Here is a 23,012-nt window from a genome sequence, read left to right on the forward strand (position 1 = left end):
TCTTTTGCCATATGGTCATTTTCTTTTCATATAATATGTATAAACAGTTGTATAATGCTCTTTGTTAAAGCACTACAGCAAGCATGAAAATATAAAGAAAATAGAAACCAGCAGAAGGCTCAGTGCTTCTAGCAAGAAGGGAACACATTACCGTGCATTTTAAATGTGCACCAATGTTCTCCGACAAACATTAGAAAGGGAAGCAGCTTTGATGATGCCTCCAGTTCCATTTTATAGTTTACTCATTAAATTTTTTTTGGAATATTATGTTCTTTTAAGGTCGATTGAACTGTAAAGTTCAGTAGTACTCAATGTCGATGATAGGGTCTTGGAAGCTGTGGCTTTAAGCAAAACAATGTATAATGAAACCAATTTTACCATAGGCTAAATGATATAAATAAAAGTTAAGTTCCTATGGAATTTTTCTGGCCACCAAAATTATCACCAAACCTATAAATAAAGATCCTGAATACTTCTAATATTAAACCTTGAAATAAATATGAGCTATGCAGACATTTAAGAAAGATGAATGAAAACAAGTAAGAGGATTATTTTCCAATCCTCTGTCCACTTCAGGGTCTTGGGTGGCCAGAGCCATAGACAGGACCCACCCCTGATAGGAGGCCCTTCCATTGAATAGGAGGCACATCCACACACACTCAAACTGGAATCATTTAGACCCACCAGTTCATCTCACTGTACATCTTTGGGATGTGGGAGGAATCCGGAGCACCTGTAGAAAACCCATGCAGACATGGCAAAACATGCAAAATCCACACAGACAGTGGCTCCATCCCGGAATTGATCCCCCCCGCCCCCGCATTAATGTTATAACAAAATGACTTGAACAAAACCACATTATTTGGGGACCTGCTATATTTGTGGATGTCTGGTCAAAGTCTATAGAAATCATTTTCAGCTTTGCTTGATAGCTTCAGTGGCAAGAAATTCAGGATGATCTTTATGAGGGAGGCAGTTCTTTTTGGATAGTTTTATTTTCACTCAATTCCTTCCTTCCTTTCACCAAATGTTTGTTTCCCTCTAACTTCCATTCACTCACTCACTCAGTACCTAATCCATTACCTAATTTATTCATTACCTAATAATGCCCTTAATGGAAATATGGCCATTCTCTTCTTTAGATCATGTTTTCAGATTCTGGATCCTTTTGTTTCAGGAAGAAAATGTCAGAACTGTCCTGATGAACCCAAACATTGCGTCTGTACAGACCAACGAAGTGGGCTTAAAACAAGCAGATAGTGTCTACTTTCTCCCCATCACCCCCCAGTTTGTCACAGAGGTCATCAAGGCGGAACGGCCAGATGGGTTAATTCTGGGCATGGGTGGCCAGACAGCTCTGAATTGTGGTGAGTTCTTTTAAGTTTGATTGTAGAATTTGGGTACATGCACTTATGTGTAATATTTTTTTGCTTGATTCGACCTAACAATTTATAAAAGATTTCCTCTAATGTGTGAGGAAGCAGCAAATAGCTACCTGAAAATGTCATATGATGAGTAGAACGTCTGAGGAACAAAATGAAACCTTTTGCTTTAATGCTCCAGAGTGGCCAAGTAGGTTTCTTGGGTCTCCATCCTCTATCCCAGGATATTGCTTCTCTCTGTTACCAGTGAAGTCCTAGGAACTATTATGAATGAAAAATGAGAATTAACATTGATAAGTGCCTTGCACCCTTATGTCTCAGCTATTTCACGTATATCTTCATGATAATCTAGATCAGTCTCTCTGCCATCCCTTCATTTATATGCTGAGTCCAATGCTCTGTCCTCTTTAAAATGCTTCAGACCTTTGGAACTAGATTGTGAATGAGGATATCATAGCTAGTTGGGGTAAGGAGTTGGTGATGTAATTTGTATGACAAATATAAAACACTTAGCTAAAGTTAGCTAGTGAGTTAGTGAAAACACAAACCGTCTTGATAATTTTTAATCCATATCTCTGGGCTTATTTAAATCTCATTAAGCATGGACCTTAGAATGGAAGGAAATATACTAAAATCTTAAGGCTCACTATAATTCTATGATTTTTATTAATGACAATAATAAAATCATTTGAAGAAAGTGGCAATATAAGGAACAGTTACATCAGCAGAATATTTTGCTAGAATGTCTTCAGAATTTTTAATTCAATTTTTTTTTTTTACCTTAAGTACAATTCTATTTTGTATTGTGGTGGCTTCTTGAAGTTAATTTTAAGATTAAAAAAATGGTATTAAAGAAGACATAAGAGTTTAAGATAAAAAAAAAGCTGATTTAATTTGTTCTTCCCAGGAGTGGAACTCTTCAAGAGAGGTGTGCTCAAGGAGTACGGAGTGAAAGTCCTGGGGACCTCAGTAGAATCCATTATGGCCACAGAAGACAGGCAGCTGTTCTCAGATAAACTAAATGAGATTAATGAAAAGATTGCTCCGAGCTTTGCTGTGGAATCGGTAAGAAACCTTTGTTCTGGAGAGACAAGGCCATTATCTGTTTGGTTGTAGGGAGAATGTTTGTCATGTCTAAAAGAAAAGTTACAATTATTATACTTGCATATATGTTCTTCCAGAAATGTATTAGTACCTCAGAGATATTGTTCAGTTAAAAATATATTTTTAAATTGATTTTAGAGAGAAAAAGGAGAGGGAGAGAGAGATAGAAACATCAATGATGAAAGAGAATCATTGATTGGCTGCCTCCTGCATGCCCACCACTGGGGATCGAGCGCATGACCCAGGCATGTGCCCTGATGGGAATTGAACCATGACCCTCTGGGTCATAGGTTGATGTTCAACCACTGAGCCATGCAGGTCCAGCAAGATATTGTGTATTTATTGCAGCATTCAATGCTCAAATTTTAGGGTTAGGTATTACTATTTTATTTTATGAAAAGAGAAGCATAAAAAAAGAAAAGTGATTTTATCAATGCCACTGAATCTCAGATCTCCTGAGTTAAAACTAAGAACCATACTAACTTGCAATGCCAAAGTAATTTTTACCTTCTTCCCATGATCAGTGACACTTCTTGTACGTGCAGACGACCTGCAAATGGAAAATCATTAGATTTAAATTTTCTTATTAAAATGGGATAAACATTTAAAAATGAGATTATTAAGATAAAAAAGCCATTGGATCTACTTAGTAAGATTTATGACTGAGAAATTCATGGCTTATATATTGAAAGAGGACAGATTATATTGCATTTCTATTAACCGTTTCCATCATATCCTGTGTATATTGATGGGCACGGAGAAAAAGTCAGCTTTCTATGCATCTGTTTTTGCCCCTGACTTTAGTCCTGATTTCCACATATAGTCATTGGAGTGGGGGTGCTGGATGCAGTTTTTGATGCAACTTCCCCATTGAAGAAATAGGCAAACCCTTAGGGATAAGGGGAGTACAGCTGGACTGACTAAATATGGGTCATGCATGTTTCAGAAAAGAATGCTGTCAAGTACGTGCTATGTTACAAAGCTGTCAGTCAGGAACAATCCCAGGACAGCTCTGCTGAACATGTGGAAAGCTCCTGCCATCCAGTCATTCTTTCATTGCCAGATTTAATTATGTCTTTGCTTCCTCAGGATGAGAAACAGGCATATGGGAAAGGTGTAATTACATTCCCATTGGTAGTGTAATAATATTCCATGACAGAAAAATATAGCCATCATGTGTTGTATTTTGTAAGTTATAAAAAAGAATTCCAAGCTTTTGGGACTGCTCTCTGACTGAACTTGAAAAATGAAAAATTTCTCTATATAATACTCCTAATGGCTTATTGCAGTAATACCAAGTTAGTTTCAGCAACAGAAAACCTTGTTTCATTAAAAGATGAAGACGTTTAAGCTGAATTAAAAATTCAATATGGTTTCCATTCTCAAATTAATGCAGGATATTTTAGTTTGGGCCATTGCTTTATGTTGGTTTTTTTTAAATGCAAAAATAAAATTCACCACAAAGAAATTAAAAAGGGTCTTCACTGTATACTGAAATAATCCTAGAATTTTACTTAAAAATTGTAATACAACACTTGCTTTATAGAAGGAGATGAGAGGATAATAGAACATGTCCATAGTCATTCCCCTCAAATAAACTGATCTACCTGAATGGCCAGACTCTCTTGGAATGATTGTTTCTGCTAGTGTGGTCAGCTTTTAAACTCCGAGTTCTTGTTCTTGTTGACAGATTGAGGATGCGCTGAAGGCAGCAGACTCCATTGGCTACCCAGTGATGATCCGTTCTGCCTATGCCCTGGGTGGGTTAGGCTCAGGCATCTGTCCTAATAAGGAGACCTTAGTGGACCTCAGCACAAAGGTATGTATCTTCATAGACCATCTTAACAATCGAGACAATGATGTGACATACCCTTTCCATTAGAGAAAGTTATGTAGACAAAAATAACCTTTTTTCTATTTATTAAATCACTGTCATGTTCTCTAAAAGTGTGGTCCAAATACAACTCCTTTGAAAAGTAAATGCAGTATAATTACTTATATTGGAACAGAGTGTTAAGCCAGATAGTCCTAGGTAAATTGGTGGTGACTCTACGTAAAGGTCAATCTTTATTTTCCTGTCTATTGATTTCAGTGTTATGAAGTCAATCCAATTCTACCTTCCTCTGCTTCACAGTCTGTTTTAAAACATCCATAATGCTAAAATATATTTTTGTGGTTAAAACAACTAGAATATAATGTTCCATGTTCCATTATTTTTTGAAATAATATCACATGAATGACATCCATTAAGTGAAACAACACACATAGACTAGTTTAACTTTACCTCGAACTCAGCTGTTGAATGTATACATAGTATTAACACCTCTTAATAACATAATCAAGTGAGATCTCTGCCAACTAACATACACATATGGGTATAAGCAAAAGTGAGATTTGAATGTTTATAATTTATTACTATCAAAATAATTCTAACATATTACTGAATACTTCTTTTCTGAAGTATTAGAAGGCAAATCTGAAGAAAAATAAGATGTGGACCAAAAAATAAATTAGAGATGAACACAGAAAACATGCTTTATGAAAGCAGAAAGTTTTGCCCACACTCCATTCCCTCAGAGTACAGCAGTGCCTGGCAGTCCTGGGGGCTTGTTGAGTGCATGCATGTGCAGCCAAAGGGCCATGTAACGTACATGGAAGTCATGCAAGAGAGTCTCTGTGAAGGCAATTTTGGGGATAGCTGAGTAAAGAGCCCAAGCACAGCTTTTAGCTTTATTTTACTTACTTTTAGAGTGAAACAAAATGAGGCCCTTCAATTGTCGATGAAGGGTTTTGAGAAAAAAATAAGTAAAATTAAATATACTCAAATAACTATAATGACAAACTTACATGTCAACAACTTGGATTTAGATTTTTCTAAAGTTGCCAAGATGAACCAAAAGAAGGGAAACATATCTAATATAAATATTTCTTGTTTCCATTCTGGACTTCTGAATCATGTATTTAAAGAAAAAACATGCCGAAACCGGTTTGGCTCAGTGGATAGAGCGTCGGCCTGCGGACTGAAAGGTCCCAGGTTCGATTCCGGTCAAGGGCATGTACCTGGGTTGCGGGCACGTCCCCAGTGGGAGATGTGCAGGAGGCAGCTGATCGATGTTTCTCTCCCATCGATGTTTCTAACTATCTATCTCTCTCCCTTCCTCTCTGTAAAAAAATCAATAAAATATATTTAAAAAAAAAAAAGAAAAAACATGTTAATGGACATATACCATATTTTCCCCTCTAGCATATTAGATATTCCCAATGTTTTTTTAATATTATAAATCTTATTATTAATGTCAATAGTGACAATATGTATTTATGCTCTATTAAAAATATAAACTTTTTACAGTATAGAAACCTTTTGAATATTGAATTGTCTAATAATTTTTACTAATGAAGACAATTTTGCACTGGGATACTTTTTATTCATATTCATATTACTCTAAAATAATCAATAGGCTATTGAATGATTTTCTTTAATGAAAACCTTGCTTTTCTCTTGAGAATAACTACTGATATCATTATATCCTAAAGTATCGCTATTCTCTTGAGGTTATAATTAGCACCATAAGAAACTGCATTAACTCATCTGAGTCCCTAAGTCAATGTTTTGTATAAAATCTGAGATTTGAAAGGGGAAAAAAAGGAAGTTGAGGCAACAGGTGAATATGATGTAAATTGCCCCTGTGTCCAAATCTTTATTCTACTTCATTAGAATGCAAAACGCTTTCCCAATTTCACATGCTTTCTTTCCCAGATTTCTTCTTTTAGCAGGCAATTCTAACAACAAATTAATCACTATTAAATTGTTAACGCTGGCTACAGAATTTCCTAACCACTTTGAAAACCTTATCATGGGCAGCTGTGGGGATTAGTGTGTCCCAGTTTCAATTGCACATGTTGGAGCCAATGGTGTTGACTGAGGTCAAAACAATAGTGTTGAGACCCATTACGGACAAACTTACATTGAGTTATTTCATTTTACTGCCTGCTAATAACTTGAAAACCATTTACTTTCCCCAGTTGCTTTCTCTTCTTTTCACGGCCATCACAAATCAACTGTATTAAGAGACAAAGGACATTTCTGTCTTGGATTTCAGCCGCTAAATGTCCTGAGGTCAGAGACGACCTCTTTTATATTTTGAGTTCAGTTCTACCTACCACTGGGTACTCAGTAAATATGAAATGATGATTATACTAATTCATATCTGTTTAATCAGGCATACATGATATATGACTCAGAGTACTTAAGCACTTAGGCAGTGATTAACCATAATGAGAGTTGCATATGATTCTTCTAATTCCCAAGTTTCATATGCCATCTTGGCTCACTGTTTACAACCATCATCATCGCCTTTCTTCTCCTCATCAACATCAACTGACTTTCATTGTGTATGTCACCATACGCAGCACCCTGAGCTATTTTGGAGAAAGCCAGAGTCTTTAGATTTATGTTTCTATATTTATTCACACTTATCACATTTTCTGGTTTCACAGAAGCCTAGCTGCCGAAATAATTTCATTTCCCTCTGCCTGATTGCTCAATTATTTTCCCAAATTAGTTTGATTTAATGTCATATCAGCACTTTGAATGGCAAGCCTCAATAATGTAAATCAAGCGTATTCACTGCAGGATGCTATTCCTAGTACCTCACTGATTTTTTGACACATTGTGCCTTCCGGAGAGCAGAGGATGGAGGCTGGGCTTGAGACTTCAGTGCTGACCAGTATTTAGGCCAGGACGTTATAAATACTCATGTTTAAACCAGTGCCTTTTCTTACTCTTTGATACCTTTTGTTACCCATTTTTAGGCCTTTGCTATGACCAACCAGATCCTGGTGGAGAGGTCAGTGACGGGGTGGAAAGAAATAGAATATGAAGTAGTCCGAGATGCTGATGACAATTGTGTCACTGTGTGTAACATGGAAAATGTTGATGCCATGGGCGTTCATACAGGTAGGCAAAGAATCTTTAAGAATTATAGTAATGCCTTCAGCTCATGTGTCTGGTAGCCCATAGCAGTCTTTATTAAGTTTTTTCCTTTAAATTGCCATTCTTACCTGACAGTCTAGTGATAAACATTTTTATACATATAGTAAAATTGAAAATACTCTCACATTTTATTTTATCATCAGAAAAATCCTATGAAGTAAGGCAGGGATTATTATCCTGATTTCAATCGAGGAAGGCATCAAATCTAAGCAATATAATGTGAAGGTGAAATCTATAAGACTTGATGTTGAGAAGTAAGTAGTGATGTTAAGAAGACTTAAAGCAGACTGAGGTGTTTGTCCCTAGTGAATGAGAAAATAGCCACAAGTAATAGAAATAGGTTTCTCAAGAAGGGAACTAGTTAGACTAGGGGGCACAGATATTGACAGGATTTAGAAATGCTACATTTGATGAAACTCACAAGAAGAGGGTTAAGAGTATAGGAATTCAAGAATGTGATAGAAGTAGAGAATTTGATATAAAGTCATTGAAAGTCATTGGTATAAAGGTAATGATTGAAGCTGCAAGCATTTACTAAGTATTCAAGGGTAGAGGCATAGAAAAAAAGAGAATAGGGTCAAGGATGTAACATTTAGATTTTATAAGGCAGAAGAAAGAGGAAGGGTTAGTGTGGAATAAAAAAAAGAATGATAGGAAGAAAAGCAGGGGAGTACAGTATCAAGTAAGCCAACCTAAGAAAATATTTCATAAAAGAGCTTTGGTATGGGCTGTATAAAATGCTCTGAAAGGTTAAAAATGAGTTTTTAATATGGCTTTGGATGTTCAAGAGTATAGTTTCAATACAAAATTATTTATGTGAGCCATAGTGAATGGAATTATATCTCAATGAATGATAAGCAGAATTGGTAAACGTTCAAGAAGTGTAGTCATGTAAAGAATGAGAGATGGGTTCTTGTGATTATCTAGCAATGTTGAGGGAGGAGCTTCTTGAGCTCCTAGAGATCTGGCATGTTTTCAGGCAGAAGGGATGGTGACTACAGACCAAGAGATTAAACATACAAAGGACTCTGATTGAAGAAGAGTGAGAAAATGGGAAGGAATGAGATATAGAAACAGGTAGAGAGCCGGTCTGAGTGAAGGGGAGATGATATTTTATGGGAGGAAGAACTTGAGAGAGAGTTAATTTGAGATGAAGAGAAGGGAAATTGAAAAGTTAATGTCAATTCAGTAAGTAGATGACTGAAGCCTTGACAGCTAGATGAGTTTGGGAAAGGTTAGGAGGGTTCCTATAAATGTCAGAATAATACAGGTAAAACAAGAATCTGAGGAAATAATACCGGACGTGCCTTATATATAAGATAACTCTTCTCCCATCAAACCCTTAGACTGTTCCGTGTCTTGTATCACACACACAAATTAACGAGTGCTGCTTGGCTGTACAGGTGATTCAGTGGTTGTGGCCCCTGCCCAGACACTCTCGAATGCGGAGTTTCAGATGTTGAGACGCACCTCCGTCAACGTCGTTCGCCACTTGGGCATTGTGGGTGAATGCAACATTCAATTTGCCCTTCATCCTACCACCATGGAGTACTGCATCATTGAAGTGAATGCCAGACTGTCCCGAAGCTCTGCCCTGGCCTCCAAGGCCACTGGGTAAGACCAGAATGCTCGGCCATGGGTTTGTGGATGTTTCACAGAGAGAACTGGGAAACTGGCAGCTACTGAAGACTGTGCTACGTTTACAAACTAAAGTCCCCATTTCTGTATGCTGGCTCCAAATCATGTAGGACCCTCAGGACATGGTTATTAATGAGCTTGCTGCCAGATTGAGGCAAATGGTATTGCTAGCTGGCTTTGTTTGCTGGCTAATCACAAACTAATCAAAATCTGGGTGGTCAAAGCAGGCTGGGGAAAAATCTGCTTCTTAATTACACTTTGCAGATGTTGTTAAAAAGTGCAAATTAATCCTTAATTTTAGTTCTCAATCAGCTTTTTCACATGTAACAAATGGTGGACAAATAATATATAGTTCGCTTGACTCAAGCATTCAATATGTATTATTTTATTTTAGCAAAAATTCCACAAGACCAAACAATATAGGATTTCTCTATAAATAAAGGTTGCCACCAAATAAATAAATTTGTCATCCACATAACAACTGCTGACAAGCATCATTGGAGGAAAAATTAATTAATACTCTTTATTACTATTAATGTTATGCATCTGGCATTTAAATTATATGTCATGTCAATGAATAAAATATTTACCTCTAAATAGAAGGCATGTTGCTCTAGGCCAGTGATGGCGAACTTTTTGAGCTCAGCGTGTCAGCGTTTTGAAAAACCCTAACTTAACTCTGGTGCCATGTCACATATAGAAATTTTTTGATATTTGCAACCATAGTAAAACAAAGACTTATATTTTTGATATTTATTTTATATATTTAAATGCCATTTAACAAAAAAAAATCAACCAAAAAAATGAGTTCATGTGTCACCTCTGACACACGTGTCATAGGTTTGCCATCACTGCTCTAGACAAAAGACAGGAGACCCGAGTTCTCTTTCTGGTTCTTGTATTGACCGTGAGACTTGGAACACATCACTTAGTATCTCTCTCAGTCTCCTCACCTGTTAGATGGTGGATTTGTACTACAGAACTCATAAGTAATTCTACAGTGTCACACTGAAACTATAGTTATCACACTGACACTCCAGAAGAAGCTAGTCCAGTTTCCAGAATGATAGTTCTGTTGGAAGCCCAAAGTTCAAAGATAATTTGGAGATAGAGCAAGGACCTAAGCTTGAAATGCCTACCTTTTCTGACTATTGCATAACCCATAGTTTCAGCTAATTCCACTGTGTTCTCAGGTGCAGACATGTATATATTTTGGAGGTTTTACACAAGTGAGCACTTTATCAAGGCAACTATTTATTTTAGGTTGAAAAGATGAAGGTTGGAAGCTGTAGCACTGCGTGTCAGACAAATTAGCCTTTTATTATATAGGATGTGAGTCACAATAAAGTATAGGGATTTCTGCCTCTATACTTTATTGTGATTCACATCCTATATAATAAAAGGCTAATATGCAAATTGACCAAACGGCGGAATGACCGTTTGCTGTGAGGCGCACTGACCACCAGGGAGCAGATGCTCAAGTCAGTGCACTCCCACAGGGGGAGCACTGCTCAGACAGAAGCCGGGCTCATGGCTGGCGAGCACAGTGACCATGGTGGGAGCCTCTCTTGCCTCCGTGGCAGCACTAAGGATGTCCGACTGCCAGCTTAAGCCAGTTCCCTGAGGGCTCCTGGACTGAGAGAGGGTGCAGGCTGGGCTGAGGGACCCCCCCACCCAAGTGCACGAATTTCATGCACCAGGCCTCTAGTTATTTTAAAAGTGGCTATTCAGTATGCATCCCCAATGGAGAATCATGTGTGTTTTAGATCCTGATGTAGAATAATACCAGAATTTCTAAGAAAGACCAATTTGTTTTAGTCTCTTTTTAATACTTATTGCTGAAAGAAAAAAAAATTATCTCTTCCTTTTTAGATACCCATTGGCATTTATTGCTGCAAAGATTGCCTTAGGAATCCCACTTCCAGAAATCAAGAACGTTGTGTCAGGGAAGACATCAGCCTGCTTTGAGCCCAGCCTGGATTACATGGTTACTAAGATTCCTCGCTGGGATCTCGATCGTTTCCATGGAACATCTAGCCGAATTGGTAGCTCTATGAAGAGTGTAGGAGAGGTGAGTCCTTGGTTTATTTCTTTATTTCATCCTTGTTCCCAGTTGTTTTGTCTAATTTTTAATATCATTTAAAGTTCTAAGGTTGCCTGGATACTGGGTTCATAAGTGAAGGATATAGAGGAATTTCATTTCCTCCCTAGTGTTTTGCTATCTCTCTATTAAACTGTTAACATTAGGCATGTAATGACCATTTAATGGATTTAAGAGCATCTAAGCATTCTAGTATTCTAAAGGAGCATTCAGAAGGAGAGGCCATATGTGTAGGTATGTAAAAAATACACATGTTTAAGACACATATTTATATTTAATAGTATATAACTGAATTGTAATGTAATTTATAACTAAATCAAGACAATAATAATATATAAAAGATAACATCGTGTACAAAAGACCAATGAACTGTGATTAAGAGTTCAACCTTAGTCCTTGAAAATTGTGGCTGTCATCTCTAGACCTTACTTTCCTTCTAGGAAAGAATGAAGCGAGAGTGGAAGATCTTTCATGATCCTTCTAGCTCTAAAATTCTACATTAAGATGAGCACAGTAGAGTATTACACTCCTTTTATTAAACTGAAATGTTCCAAGCTTTTAGCACCCTTCAATTTTACATAATGCTCTATTTTAAATTCTAAATTAAAGTTAGCTTTTGATTATTCCTTCTTCAGAGAAGCAGTGCTCCTTGTACAGGAAGAAACAGAGGAATTCAGATCCCCACCTCTGAGATTCACTCTCTTGCCACTCCCACCAAGGGCTTATTTCTTTTTGCATCTAGGAGGCTTGGTATAGTAGAGAGAACCTGAGAGTTGGAACCAGATGAACTTGGGTTTTACTCTTGGCATTGCCACTTACTAGCTAGAGACACTCTTGTGAAACACTGAGCCGCAGGTCCCCCATCTGAAAAATGGGAGATGAGAATACTCTGTGGGGCTCTTGTAAGGTTTTGGATTAATACATGTAAGTGCTTAGTAATAATTTTTAAGGTAGATTCACAGCACATTTCCAATGAATGTATCGCATCAGTATTATTGTCATTGTTTATGAGTAGAATTCTTTGAACACAAGCAGTATGTACAAATCTCAAAATCTATCTCTATCTGCCTGTCTGTTTTACTTTAACTCATCGCTCTCTCTGTATGGTCAATGTAGGAGCTCTTCGTGTATGTCTAGATATTTAAGCCAGTTTAGATTACACAGCAAAAAAACCCTACTTGTGACCTAATGTGCTATTTGGCCTTCATTTCCCCATGATATAGGTTATAGCATAAACTCAGACGAGTCATTTTAGAAACTCAGACTAGTCATGTTACTAATCACAGGAAATACAGTAAACCGATCACTAGTGCAGGGGAAAAGAAAAACATGACATTTTACTGATCACTCATATTCATATGTGGAAGGCAGACCTATTACTGTTTTGGTTTCCTTAGTTTCCACAATATTAATGGAAAGTTTTAAAGTAATGACAGATAAGGAACAACTTGACCTTTTAAATGAAAATGTCTTACTAGTTGTGAAAGACGAGTAGTAGTTTTTCTTCCTTATTGTTGTTTTAAATCTTACTTTTTTCTATAATGCTTCAAGGTACACAGTAGAATTAGAACTCAAATGCCATGAAAAGTTTTGTTGGTAGTTTGTTTTGCCAAAAAAACGCTGTTATTTAGTTTACATTTTGTGTCAAGTGTCCCTTTTCATAATGTTTAGTTTAAAATTTGTAGGAGAAAGAATATGAGATAATATTATAATTTTTTTCATTTAGGGCTTATTATCTGAGTTATTGTCAGTTAATTTTAACCTTTAGTTCACATAGTTTAACTCAAGTTAGTGTATACTTCCTGAGGTCTTACTACCTGCAGACACTGGGAGGATAAAGCAGTGAGTAAGATAATTATTGTGACACATTAGAACTAGTTACTTTATAGGGTTAACACTTAAATATGTAATATTTACAAATGTTATTTAATATTTCAAACATATTTTCTTAATTTGACAGTACCGTGAAACATCTTATATCTGGCAGCCTCTCCCATGTCTAGCTGAGAAAATCTGTGAACATATTGTCTAACTCTTCAAATACCACTATGCCTTGCAAATTGCATATCTGAATTGCACTAAGATTTCATCTATTCCTACTCCTGAGAATCTTCCCTTATTTCTAATTAAATTTGAAGCAGTGTAGAAAGGTTATCTGACATGCTTTAGTGATCTTTGAATATGTATCTTGTCACACAATTGACAAGAAGATTTACCAAACTGATATTCATTGCAATTCAGGTCCATTTGAGGAATCATGGGAGTTTACTGACAGCAGCATTAATACTATTATTATTTTAAATTGGCGACCAAAAATGCATAGCAATCTAGTATTCCATGGAATGATTCAAAGACAGTGTTTATCCACTGAAAATAACTAGGTAGGCTTCAAAAGTCAATTTAAGTTTAGTTCTGACTAGTAACTTGTTCAAACTAAATCACCACATTGTTTTTCTAATTGATTAGTGTATAATCAGCTGTAAAGATTGTGGGAAGACACATTGAATTTGTCATGGAGAATTTAATTTCCACCTACTCTTAAAATCTGAATCTGTCAGTATTTTTTATGACTCTCAAGGTTCTATTAATATTAATGCTTAGCTATAAGAAAACCAACCTGTCTTGGGTACTGACTGATATTTGCTCAGAATAGTTCTATTTATGTGTTAATGTATGCCCAAGGAAGGGTCTATGTGTTCTGGCCACAGATTCCTTATTTTAATACTATGGTACGGAGCAGGTACATGTGATGTCCTCCTCAATCTCAGCAAATACAGCGAAATTCTCTAAGTGGTAAAAGACTGACCTAATGTTGAAGTCTTTATATCAAAATCATGGAGACAAGGAGAGAAGAAAAAATAAAACCTAAATTTGAGTAGTATTCTTCTGATATTTGTTTTATTCCTAAGTCTTTTCTGAAAAATATTACTTTTCTAGTTCCGTTACAAACTAGAAACAAATAAACTCTTTCTTTAAGTGAGAGCTCTTAAATGTGTATTACAGGTCATGGCTATTGGGCGCACCTTTGAGGAGAGTTTCCAGAAGGCTCTAAGGATGTGCCACCCGTCCATAGATGGCTTCACTTCCAGGCTCCCAATGAACAAAGACTGGCCATCCAACCTAGATCTCAAAAGAGAGCTGTCGGACCCATCCAGTACCCGCATCTATGCCATTGCTAAGGTAATATATGACAAAGGGTCCAGAGACACTATTTTTTCAGAATATAGGCAGCCTGAACATTAAAGTAAAATCTTAAATTCAGGGACTCGGGGAAAGATTTTAATTCTCTTTAATGCTATTAAACTGGAGATTTCTATGGATTTAATCAGATTATTCTATGTTAATTAAAAAATTACCCTTTTTTTATTGGACTTTAAGCCTAGAGTGTAGGACACATTACAGTTTTAAGGGATGATCAGACAGATGAAATGTTTCTCCTTTTTAGTGTATATAGTATCAATACTCTTAAATAGTTTTGATAATATTGGCTTGTCATTTCTTATCACTCTCGTAACTTGTTCCTTGAAAATATGTAAAATTATATTTTAGAAAAGAAGATGTATAAAATAGTATCACTTAGTATGGGTTACTTAAGACTCTAGAATACTCTATTTACTTGCTTCTTTTTCTGTGTTTAAAAAACAATAACAGACTATAAAGAACTTTCATGATTATAAGCTTTTCTCTGTGTAATTATTTTATGGGTTTTACGTTTAGAATAAAAAAAGACCCACAACTCTCACTTCCACTCCGTAGTTCCCTTTTATGCAAATTAAATGCCACATTAATCTCCTTTCATGTTTACTATGCTTAGAGTTTTGAAGTTTGAGCTTATCTGATTTTATAAAAGGTGACTTGGCCAGCTGGGATCTGTCTGGTCAGAAATCCCTACATGGCTCTTTGACATTTAAGGAAGCTTAGGCATTAATCCTCCCATAGTATCAAACCACACTGGAGTTACAAAGCCCTGCTGACCATTTTATGCCTGGGTGTGTGCCTGTGGGATGAGTTGATGAAAAATATGAATTTTGTCTTTAAAAAGGGAATGTGTTTTTGTAATTTGTCTCCTTGTAACAGCAAAACGCTGTTAGTGATTCTGAACTCACTGCAACTTTCATGCCCAGATATTGAGAGTCCTAGCATATAATGTATACTCTTCTCACCTTTATGGTTTCTAAATGCAGAATATTTCATTCCCATTCAAATTCCGGGAGATACTAGTATCTTTTGATGAACATTTCTCAATGTTGAATTTCAAGGTACTAGAGAATTAACATTTTTCTGTGGTGGAGGGGTGATAGGAACGATGAGAGGTTAACTCTAGAAAGCCATCTCACCTTCTTTATTGGTTTTATTTCAGTCTTTTGTTTAAAAAGCAATGCACTATAGTCATATGTGTATGTGTATGTCTATATACAGGGATTTCCTCCCTTAAGTCTAGTTATCATGCTTCTGCCATTTTGAGGCAAATGAAAAAAGGAAGTATTTCCAAGTTCCCAGCAAGGCTATAAAACTCAAGCAAACCTTTTATTCTTTTCTAAGAGATTTATAAAGGATGAGAATTCAGGGGAAAATGTGCAGAGATTCTTTCTTGCACAGACTACCCTATGTTTGAGCGAGAAGTGCCGGGTCTGGAGTATAAATTATTGTCTACCAGAGTGCCGGGAGAAGGAACTGATTTCTATTTGTTAGAGGTCATCATTACTGTTCATTTCCCCAGCAACCAAGCACTTGGTGATTTTGACAAAGAGTGTGAGAACTGTGGAGGGCTGAAGGGGAAAAAGAATGAAGGGAGTGTGTAAATCTTCGCTCGGTTTCATGATTCTTAGAAAAGGGCAACTTGCTCTGAGGTCTGATTTCTGCAGCAGTCTTATTTCAGGATGACTGGATCATCACCTATTTTGATTTGGGGAGAACACAGGGCATTACTTTTGGTTTGAGGAACATTAGCGTCACCTCAAACTTGTTTGGGGTCATTATGAACTTCATTATAGCCGTGCTACACAGCAAAGCCTTGAAGATGAAGTCCCAAGACAGGCGGGATCTTACCCTCTGTTCAAAACTGCAGGTGTGACTGTATTTGTCCTTCCTCATGGTGACATGATTACAGTATTCTAGGTCCTCTGTCACACACAGGGCGATCACTGTTATTCGATTGTATGCAAACTTCCTCTGGTCTGTCAACAGTGCTCCAACTTCAGGCTCTATCCTCCTCACAGTGTTGATAGCCAACAGCTAATTGTGCTTTAATCGCTTGGAAAATAAGACAGAATAGTAACCTCTTGGGAATCTGTCTGTAATTACAGGGAGAATTATACTTACAAAATGAACATGCCTTTGAGTACTCCCATTAGATGTCATATTATTCCAATCAACAGAATTATGAACTGTGCTATCTCTCTCCACACTTATAATTATGGTCTCTCTAATACTAGAAATAAGTAAAAGTTTTAAGAAATTTCAGTTCCGTGGGTTGAAATATTTAACACCAGAGTGCTAGTCACATCTATTTCTTAATGGGGTTTAAAAAGATAGTGTGCCATTCTAAAGTATTTTGTTTTGGAATAGTATCAGATTATTTTTTATTTGGTATAAGTATATATCTAAAAATAGTTAAAAATAAGAATAGACATCTTTTGAATATGAAAGTTTTGGTTTTGAGGATTTATCTCTTCATTTAGTCGCGTTTTCTACTTAGCCTAATGACCCATAGCTGTAATTTTACTTTTGAGAAATTGCTAAAATAAGCTTCAGAGAAAGGCTGAGCTGCCTATCAGAACTGAAGCTATTACTACACTGTTTTGGAATATATTAAGATTTTGCAAAATGTCTGTCTTAGTGCAACGTCAAAGTAACTGATTCAAAATAATTTCTTGTTTGAAGTCCTTTGTGAGGGTATAGTCTAGAGAAATAAGACCAAGACAGATTTGACCCATATATTCTCACTGACTAGTTTGCATGCATTTGGAATGAGGTGATAAAAGGATGCTATTTGCTAAAGGGTAAGCATCCAAAATACAAGTCAAATGATCATTATAAAAATTCTAGATTTTTCTTACCAATTTGGCTTAACTGTAGTTTCAAGAGATTTCCTTTAATTCCAAAAAGATGTCACAAATTTAGGATATAATTGGTAATGTAGTCATATTAAGAGCAGGAGGCAGAGCCTGTTGGGGGATTTTTCTGAGTACATACCACTCTGATTAACTCAGCACACCTCCTTTGATGTCATTGTGAAAATAGTCGGCAGCATCTGTAGGTATATGAGAGGAACATCAGTGATATGGTACCAGTTTCATGTTTTATGTCTCAGACTATAGCCTCAGGCTCTCTGAGTAACAAGGAGAGGGATGCTGCTCCATGTTTTCAACCAAATAAGACATTTATAAACTGTTTTCCAAAAAATGTATCTCTTCTCCTTTTGGCAGGCTTTGGAAGACAACATGCCCCTTGATGAGGTTGTGAAGCTCACATCCATTGACAGGTGGTTTTTGTTTAAGATGCGTGACATTTTAAACATGGAAAAGACACTAAAAGGGCTCAACAGGTAAGGCAGTCTGGCTCTAGTCACTCCAGATATCTCCTGGGTAATTTTCAAATAGTCTTCCTCTTACCCTTAAGCATTTGGCCAAAATTACAGTTCAACAAGGTAAATGGTGCCAAGCTTGAAAAGCAGTGGCCATAGCCAGAAGAAATGGCAGTTTTAAGATGTTTACTTATTAGAAGGCACCTACTAATATTTGAACTGTCTCCTACCCCCATTCATGCCATCAAACATAATGATGTTTTTATTAGGTCTTTTGCATTTATGAAAAGCAATGTACATTTATGATATCATGTGCTATTTAACTACTAAACATTACCTAGTTTAAATTTGAATAATCAACAGAGTAATATTCCTGTTTTCTATACAGTTTCTGAATTCCAAGTTTTTCTCTTTTTAAAAAAATTGGTTTAATTGATATTTTGTTTTAGAGAGAAAGGAAGGAAGAGAGATAGGGGATAGAAAAATGGATGAGAGAAACATCATTAATTGGCTGCCTCCTGCATTGTCCCTTCTGAGGATCGAGCCCACAACCTGGGCATGAGCCCTAAAAGGGAATCTAACTGCAAGCTCTTGGTTCCTGGGTCGATGCTCAATCCCTGAGCGACACCAGCCAAGCCTATTTCTCTCTTTTAACGTTGACCTACACATCACTGTACATTGACGAGCCAATGTATTCTGCTTGCATTTTACTGATTTTTTAACAGTGGGACTTCCAGTTCAGCTTGCAAATAAGCCACATTCCAGTTACTGTTAACAAACTCTTTACCTCTCACTAATTTACATTTTTTACCTCCTTCATGGGCAATGATTTTTAAAATTTCATGTTCACAATATTCGGATAATGTCAGTTCTTTAAAATGTTTTTAGTTTATGAGGCTAGGTCATTTGTTGGGGCACCTCAGGTTTATGGAATCTTGGATAGGTCTTAAAAATGTATTTTTAAATGCCTTATTTACTTATTTATTTATTGTTGCTGATTTATTATTATTTAAAATTTACCTTTATTGTTGAAAGTATTACAGATTTCCCTTTTTGATAAGAGAAGTCATTATTATCAATTTAAGGGACATAGTATAATTCTCTTCAGCACTCCCCTTTAGAGAGCTCTGAAATACACTGCTATTGGAAAGAAGCCTCAGTTACAAGCATATGGTTAGAGAGGGAAAACATTTTTCCTGTATTCTCCAATGATATGAAAAAATGTAGGAAAATTCATTAGTAAAAATATGGTTGAGGTCAGGGGCGGATCTCAAAGCCTTGATTTTTCAACTAGTTAGCAACCACAACATATACTGGGGTTGCTGTGTTTACTTAAACAAGATGCATACAAACTGAGCACTAAAAACACTTGCTTTTCTTTTTGAGCAAAGTGAGGTTCTTTTTCATCTTATTCAACAGTTGCCTACAACAAATGCTTGATTTTGAGAACTGGCAATTCCAATCTTGCTTAGAAGTCATTCTTCCCAGTGATCACATAAAATGAACAGTAGAGAGCAAAGGAGTTAAGAACCGAGTCTATACATTCATTTTAGAATTTTGCTGACTCAAAGTTTCCTTTCTGGGTTTATGATGCCAGCAGCACTTCCATGTTGAATTATAGTCAGTTCCACTGTTTCCAGTTTCAAACAGCTGATTTCAAATGCCTGTGAAACTGCTCCAATGAAACCACAAGAGGGTGCTAGAAACTTACAGTATGCCTGTTGTAGCAGTGGAAGAGACTTGGGTTGAAAAATAGCAGATGTTATTGTGATTTAAATTTCCACTTGATAAACATTCTGATTTTTAGACAAATTCAATGTTTTGACTGAATAGTTTTTGTTACAACCAGAAGGCAGCTTGAGATTCGAGCTAAGCAGAAATAAGTGTATATTGATAGTGATTAAGTTCCTTGGAGGATTAGAACAAGTCACTGTTACAGGTCACATAACAGCTTTCTGACTTCCACATCCTGTTGCATTTATTTGCTGATAATTTGACATTTTCAGTCATCATTTTCTTGCATAGGTCTATTTTTAAAAAAGGGTATTTTCTATTAGTCATAATTACTTACATCAAGCACTTTTATATAAAGCTTTTAATAATTTAAAAGATTCCAAAAAGTTATACTTACAATGATCTCAACAGATGACTCATGGTGCTAGTAAACTTAAACCCTGAATTCATTATTATCTGAGTAATACTTCCCTGTTTAATTCATTTCTTTCTGGTGTGTCATAGATGCACAAATAGCTTTTTGATAATGGTAGCTATTTAGAGGTGTTAGATAAGTGAAATAAGAATAGATGGCCTCTGAAGTTCTCTGTCTCAGTCTTTCTGTGGGGGTCTGAAGGTGAAAGCATATTCCAGCTGATGGCATGTGTGTAGAACTCCAGCTTTCTTGCCCTCTTTTGATGAGCTTCACCATCAGTATCTTCTTCTTGTATGGATTGTGACATCTGCTTTTTCTTAGCCTCTAAATATCCAGGAGGCTTAGTCATTAGGTGTATATAGCTTGATCAGTAATAGTAGCTCTCTAGTAAGAGTTGGCGCTCTATGGCTGAATTGCACATTGCCAGTTCGGAGAAAGGGTAAGAAGATCACTTGTTCCTTTTTTATTTGCATTTATTTGAGGTTCACTTATTTTTTTTCATTAAAAATATATTTTTATTGATCTCAAGAGAGGGAGAGATGGAAACATCAATGATGAGAGAGAATCATAGATCAGCTGCCTCCTGCACACCCCCGCCTGGGGATTGAGCCCACAGCCTGAGCATGTGCCCTGACCTGGAATCAAACTGTGTTCTCTTGGTTCATAGGTTGGTGCTCAACCACTGAGCCACGTTGGCCAGGCTGTGGTTCACTTATTTTAAAGATCTCAACTTCTTCAGCGTTGGAAAGTCTGGCTTTAGGCATTGGCCTAAAGGAAGTAGCTATTTATATGGTGTGATTTGAGAGACCCCCCAAATTCACTTGCTTCAACATATCTCTGGTACCAATGTGCCAGGTCTCTCTGCACTTTTCTTATGGGTTCCTGGAAAAATAGGCATCGGGGATCTCAACTGGGAGAAAAGGAGAAACTTAAAGAGAGGACATAGTATAGATACTAGATACTAGATGTGGGAGAAGGTTCACCTGGTTCCTTCCCTGTGCACCGGAAGGAGCATAGGCTGTGGAGCCAGTCAGCTAGACTGCTGTGCAGTCTTTCCCACTGAGGCACGTTACCTCCCTCACTTCTTCAGCCTCACAGTCTTCCTGCTCCACTTGATAGGTTATGGAGCTTAAATGACATAAATGTAAAGGAAACCTGGCACATAATGAATATTCAAAGAGGTTTTCCCTCTTTCCCCTTGAAAATGAAAATACTGCTTATTCTAATGAAGACTATTTTGTGATTTAGATGTATGCATTTAAAGACTTTTTCAGAGTCACAGTTTGCATTTGCTTATCTATATTGCAATATATCATTTCTTAATTTTCTTTATGATGCACTGTCACTTATTTTAGTACCAGATTATACTTTTTTTAAAAAGGAAGCAACGGTATTTAGTGATACAAATGTTGTTATCCTTATCAAAAAATCAATAACACTTCATATGCTAATAAACAAAAATTCCCACTCTATAGCAGTTAATCATGCTATAATTCTTCTAATATTTAATAAACAGAGGATGAGAATATCATTCAGATTGATGGCCAGTGTATACTTATATTTACAGATAGTCATCTGAAATGAGATCTAGAACTTGACTCCCAAATTGAATATACCCACATATTTAGTATATATGTTAATGTCCACTGACTGGAATGGGGAAAACAAAACTGATCATAGCAAGGTCAGCATTAAGGAAATAGATGAGCTTTCCATGTATTTGAGAAAGTGAAAACTTACGGTAAGCAATCCCTTGACTTGAAGGGTGGAGATAAACACAAAATAGAGTGCAGATGATGAATGAAATCCCATCCTTCTTCTGGGTGATGAGACAAATTAGATGGGTGTTAGGATAATCCACTCAGCTCCTGGTTCTGAGTGTTTGCTTTCATCAGAACTTAATTTGTCGTCTCCAATCCATGAGGATAGCAATGGCGACCTCACGAAACTTCCAGAGCAACATCCATTCTTACCCACCTAGGAGATAATCATTACTCAGACAGCTTCAACAAACGCTTTCTCTTCCCACCTGAGTTCCCTGACTTTCTCCTTTTCCTCTTAAATTGTTTATGGCTGCCCAGGGGTATGCTAGGAAAGTTGACTGTTCCAGGCTGTTTCCTAAATTTATAAGCTGGTGTAGTAGTATCAATCGACCTAGAGTGATAATATATTTTGTAGTGGATTTCTTAAGTCTTTGAAAAGTTTCTCTTCACTCAGTGTGATGTGAATTGTATCATGTAGGATTCCAAGGCCTATTACATACATACATTGGGATTTAGATGTTTCATCTATTAACTTCACATTACCAGATCACTTTGCCAGGAGTTTAAGAAAAGTTAAGTTTGCCAAAATTTTTAATGGAGTTGCATTTATATAAACCTTATCCATTGGCCTTCACTGCTGAGACAGCCAACCTTTAGTATGCCTACTTTCACCATACTTACCCTATAAATACCTCAACACCGAGTCAAACATAAATGCTTCTCCCATATAGCATTTTCACCAATATTCACTAGAAGGAAAATAAGCTTATTTTCATCTATGAAAAATTACAAAAACTCACCTATAGTCCTTTCTTCCATTAGGACATTGACAGATTCCACTTTGGTTGTGCAAATAGATCTGGCATGGAGGGCAGAATTGCAAGTACCATAAATCAGATACTTATGTCCAGTGTCTTCATCTACGAGGTTCTCCTGATATAGCTGATTCCCTAACGTAACAAAATAATGTAATTAGAACTCTGTTAACATAGATACTTGGATTTTGATTCACTCAAACAATTCTGAGTGCCTTCCAAGTGTAAAATAATGATCACCAAATTTATTGACTACATATTAGGCACTATTCTAAGCTCATTGTTTTATTTAATGCTTACTACTACCTAAGGGAGGTAGCAATTACCCTGATTTTATATACAGCAAACTGAGACACTGAGATATTTAATAATTTCTCTGCTATCACATGCAAATAAATGACTGACATGAGATCAATCCTGAGTGGGACTACAGAGCCTAGGATATTGGATATTTAATCTCTATGTGATCTATGCGTATGCATGTGTATGTACACACACATATGTATACACACATATGTACGTTTAGTTGTCTGGAAAGGCA

At 36.5% G+C, this 23,012-nt stretch overlaps 1 protein-coding gene across 4 annotated transcripts in view; it reads left to right on the plus strand.

Annotated features, from left to right (window-relative positions):
* CPS1 (carbamoyl-phosphate synthase 1) overlaps positions 1 to 23,012 on the plus strand; it is a 155,561-nt gene that overhangs the window by 81,886 nt on the left and 50,663 nt on the right. For all 4 annotated transcript variants that reach the window (XM_070422051.1, XM_070422049.1, XM_070422050.1 and 1 more), the window contains exons 15-22: positions 1,178 to 1,367; positions 2,290 to 2,447; positions 4,177 to 4,305; positions 7,299 to 7,443; positions 8,883 to 9,093; positions 10,990 to 11,188; positions 14,222 to 14,398; positions 17,647 to 17,765. In XM_070422051.1, coding sequence (XP_070278152.1) covers positions 1,178 to 1,367; positions 2,290 to 2,447; positions 4,177 to 4,305; positions 7,299 to 7,443; positions 8,883 to 9,093; positions 10,990 to 11,188; positions 14,222 to 14,398; positions 17,647 to 17,765 — 1,328 coding nt within the window. The remainder of the gene's footprint in view (positions 1 to 1,177; positions 1,368 to 2,289; positions 2,448 to 4,176; positions 4,306 to 7,298; positions 7,444 to 8,882; positions 9,094 to 10,989; positions 11,189 to 14,221; positions 14,399 to 17,646; positions 17,766 to 23,012) is intronic.

The sequence above is a fragment of the Myotis yumanensis genome, unplaced genomic scaffold (genome assembly GCF_028538775.1).
Source record: "Myotis yumanensis isolate MYYU_CA2020_CCGP unplaced genomic scaffold, mMyoYum1.0.hap1 SCAF_8, whole genome shotgun sequence".
In the NCBI taxonomy this organism is placed as follows: domain Eukaryota; kingdom Metazoa; phylum Chordata; class Mammalia; order Chiroptera; family Vespertilionidae; genus Myotis; species Myotis yumanensis.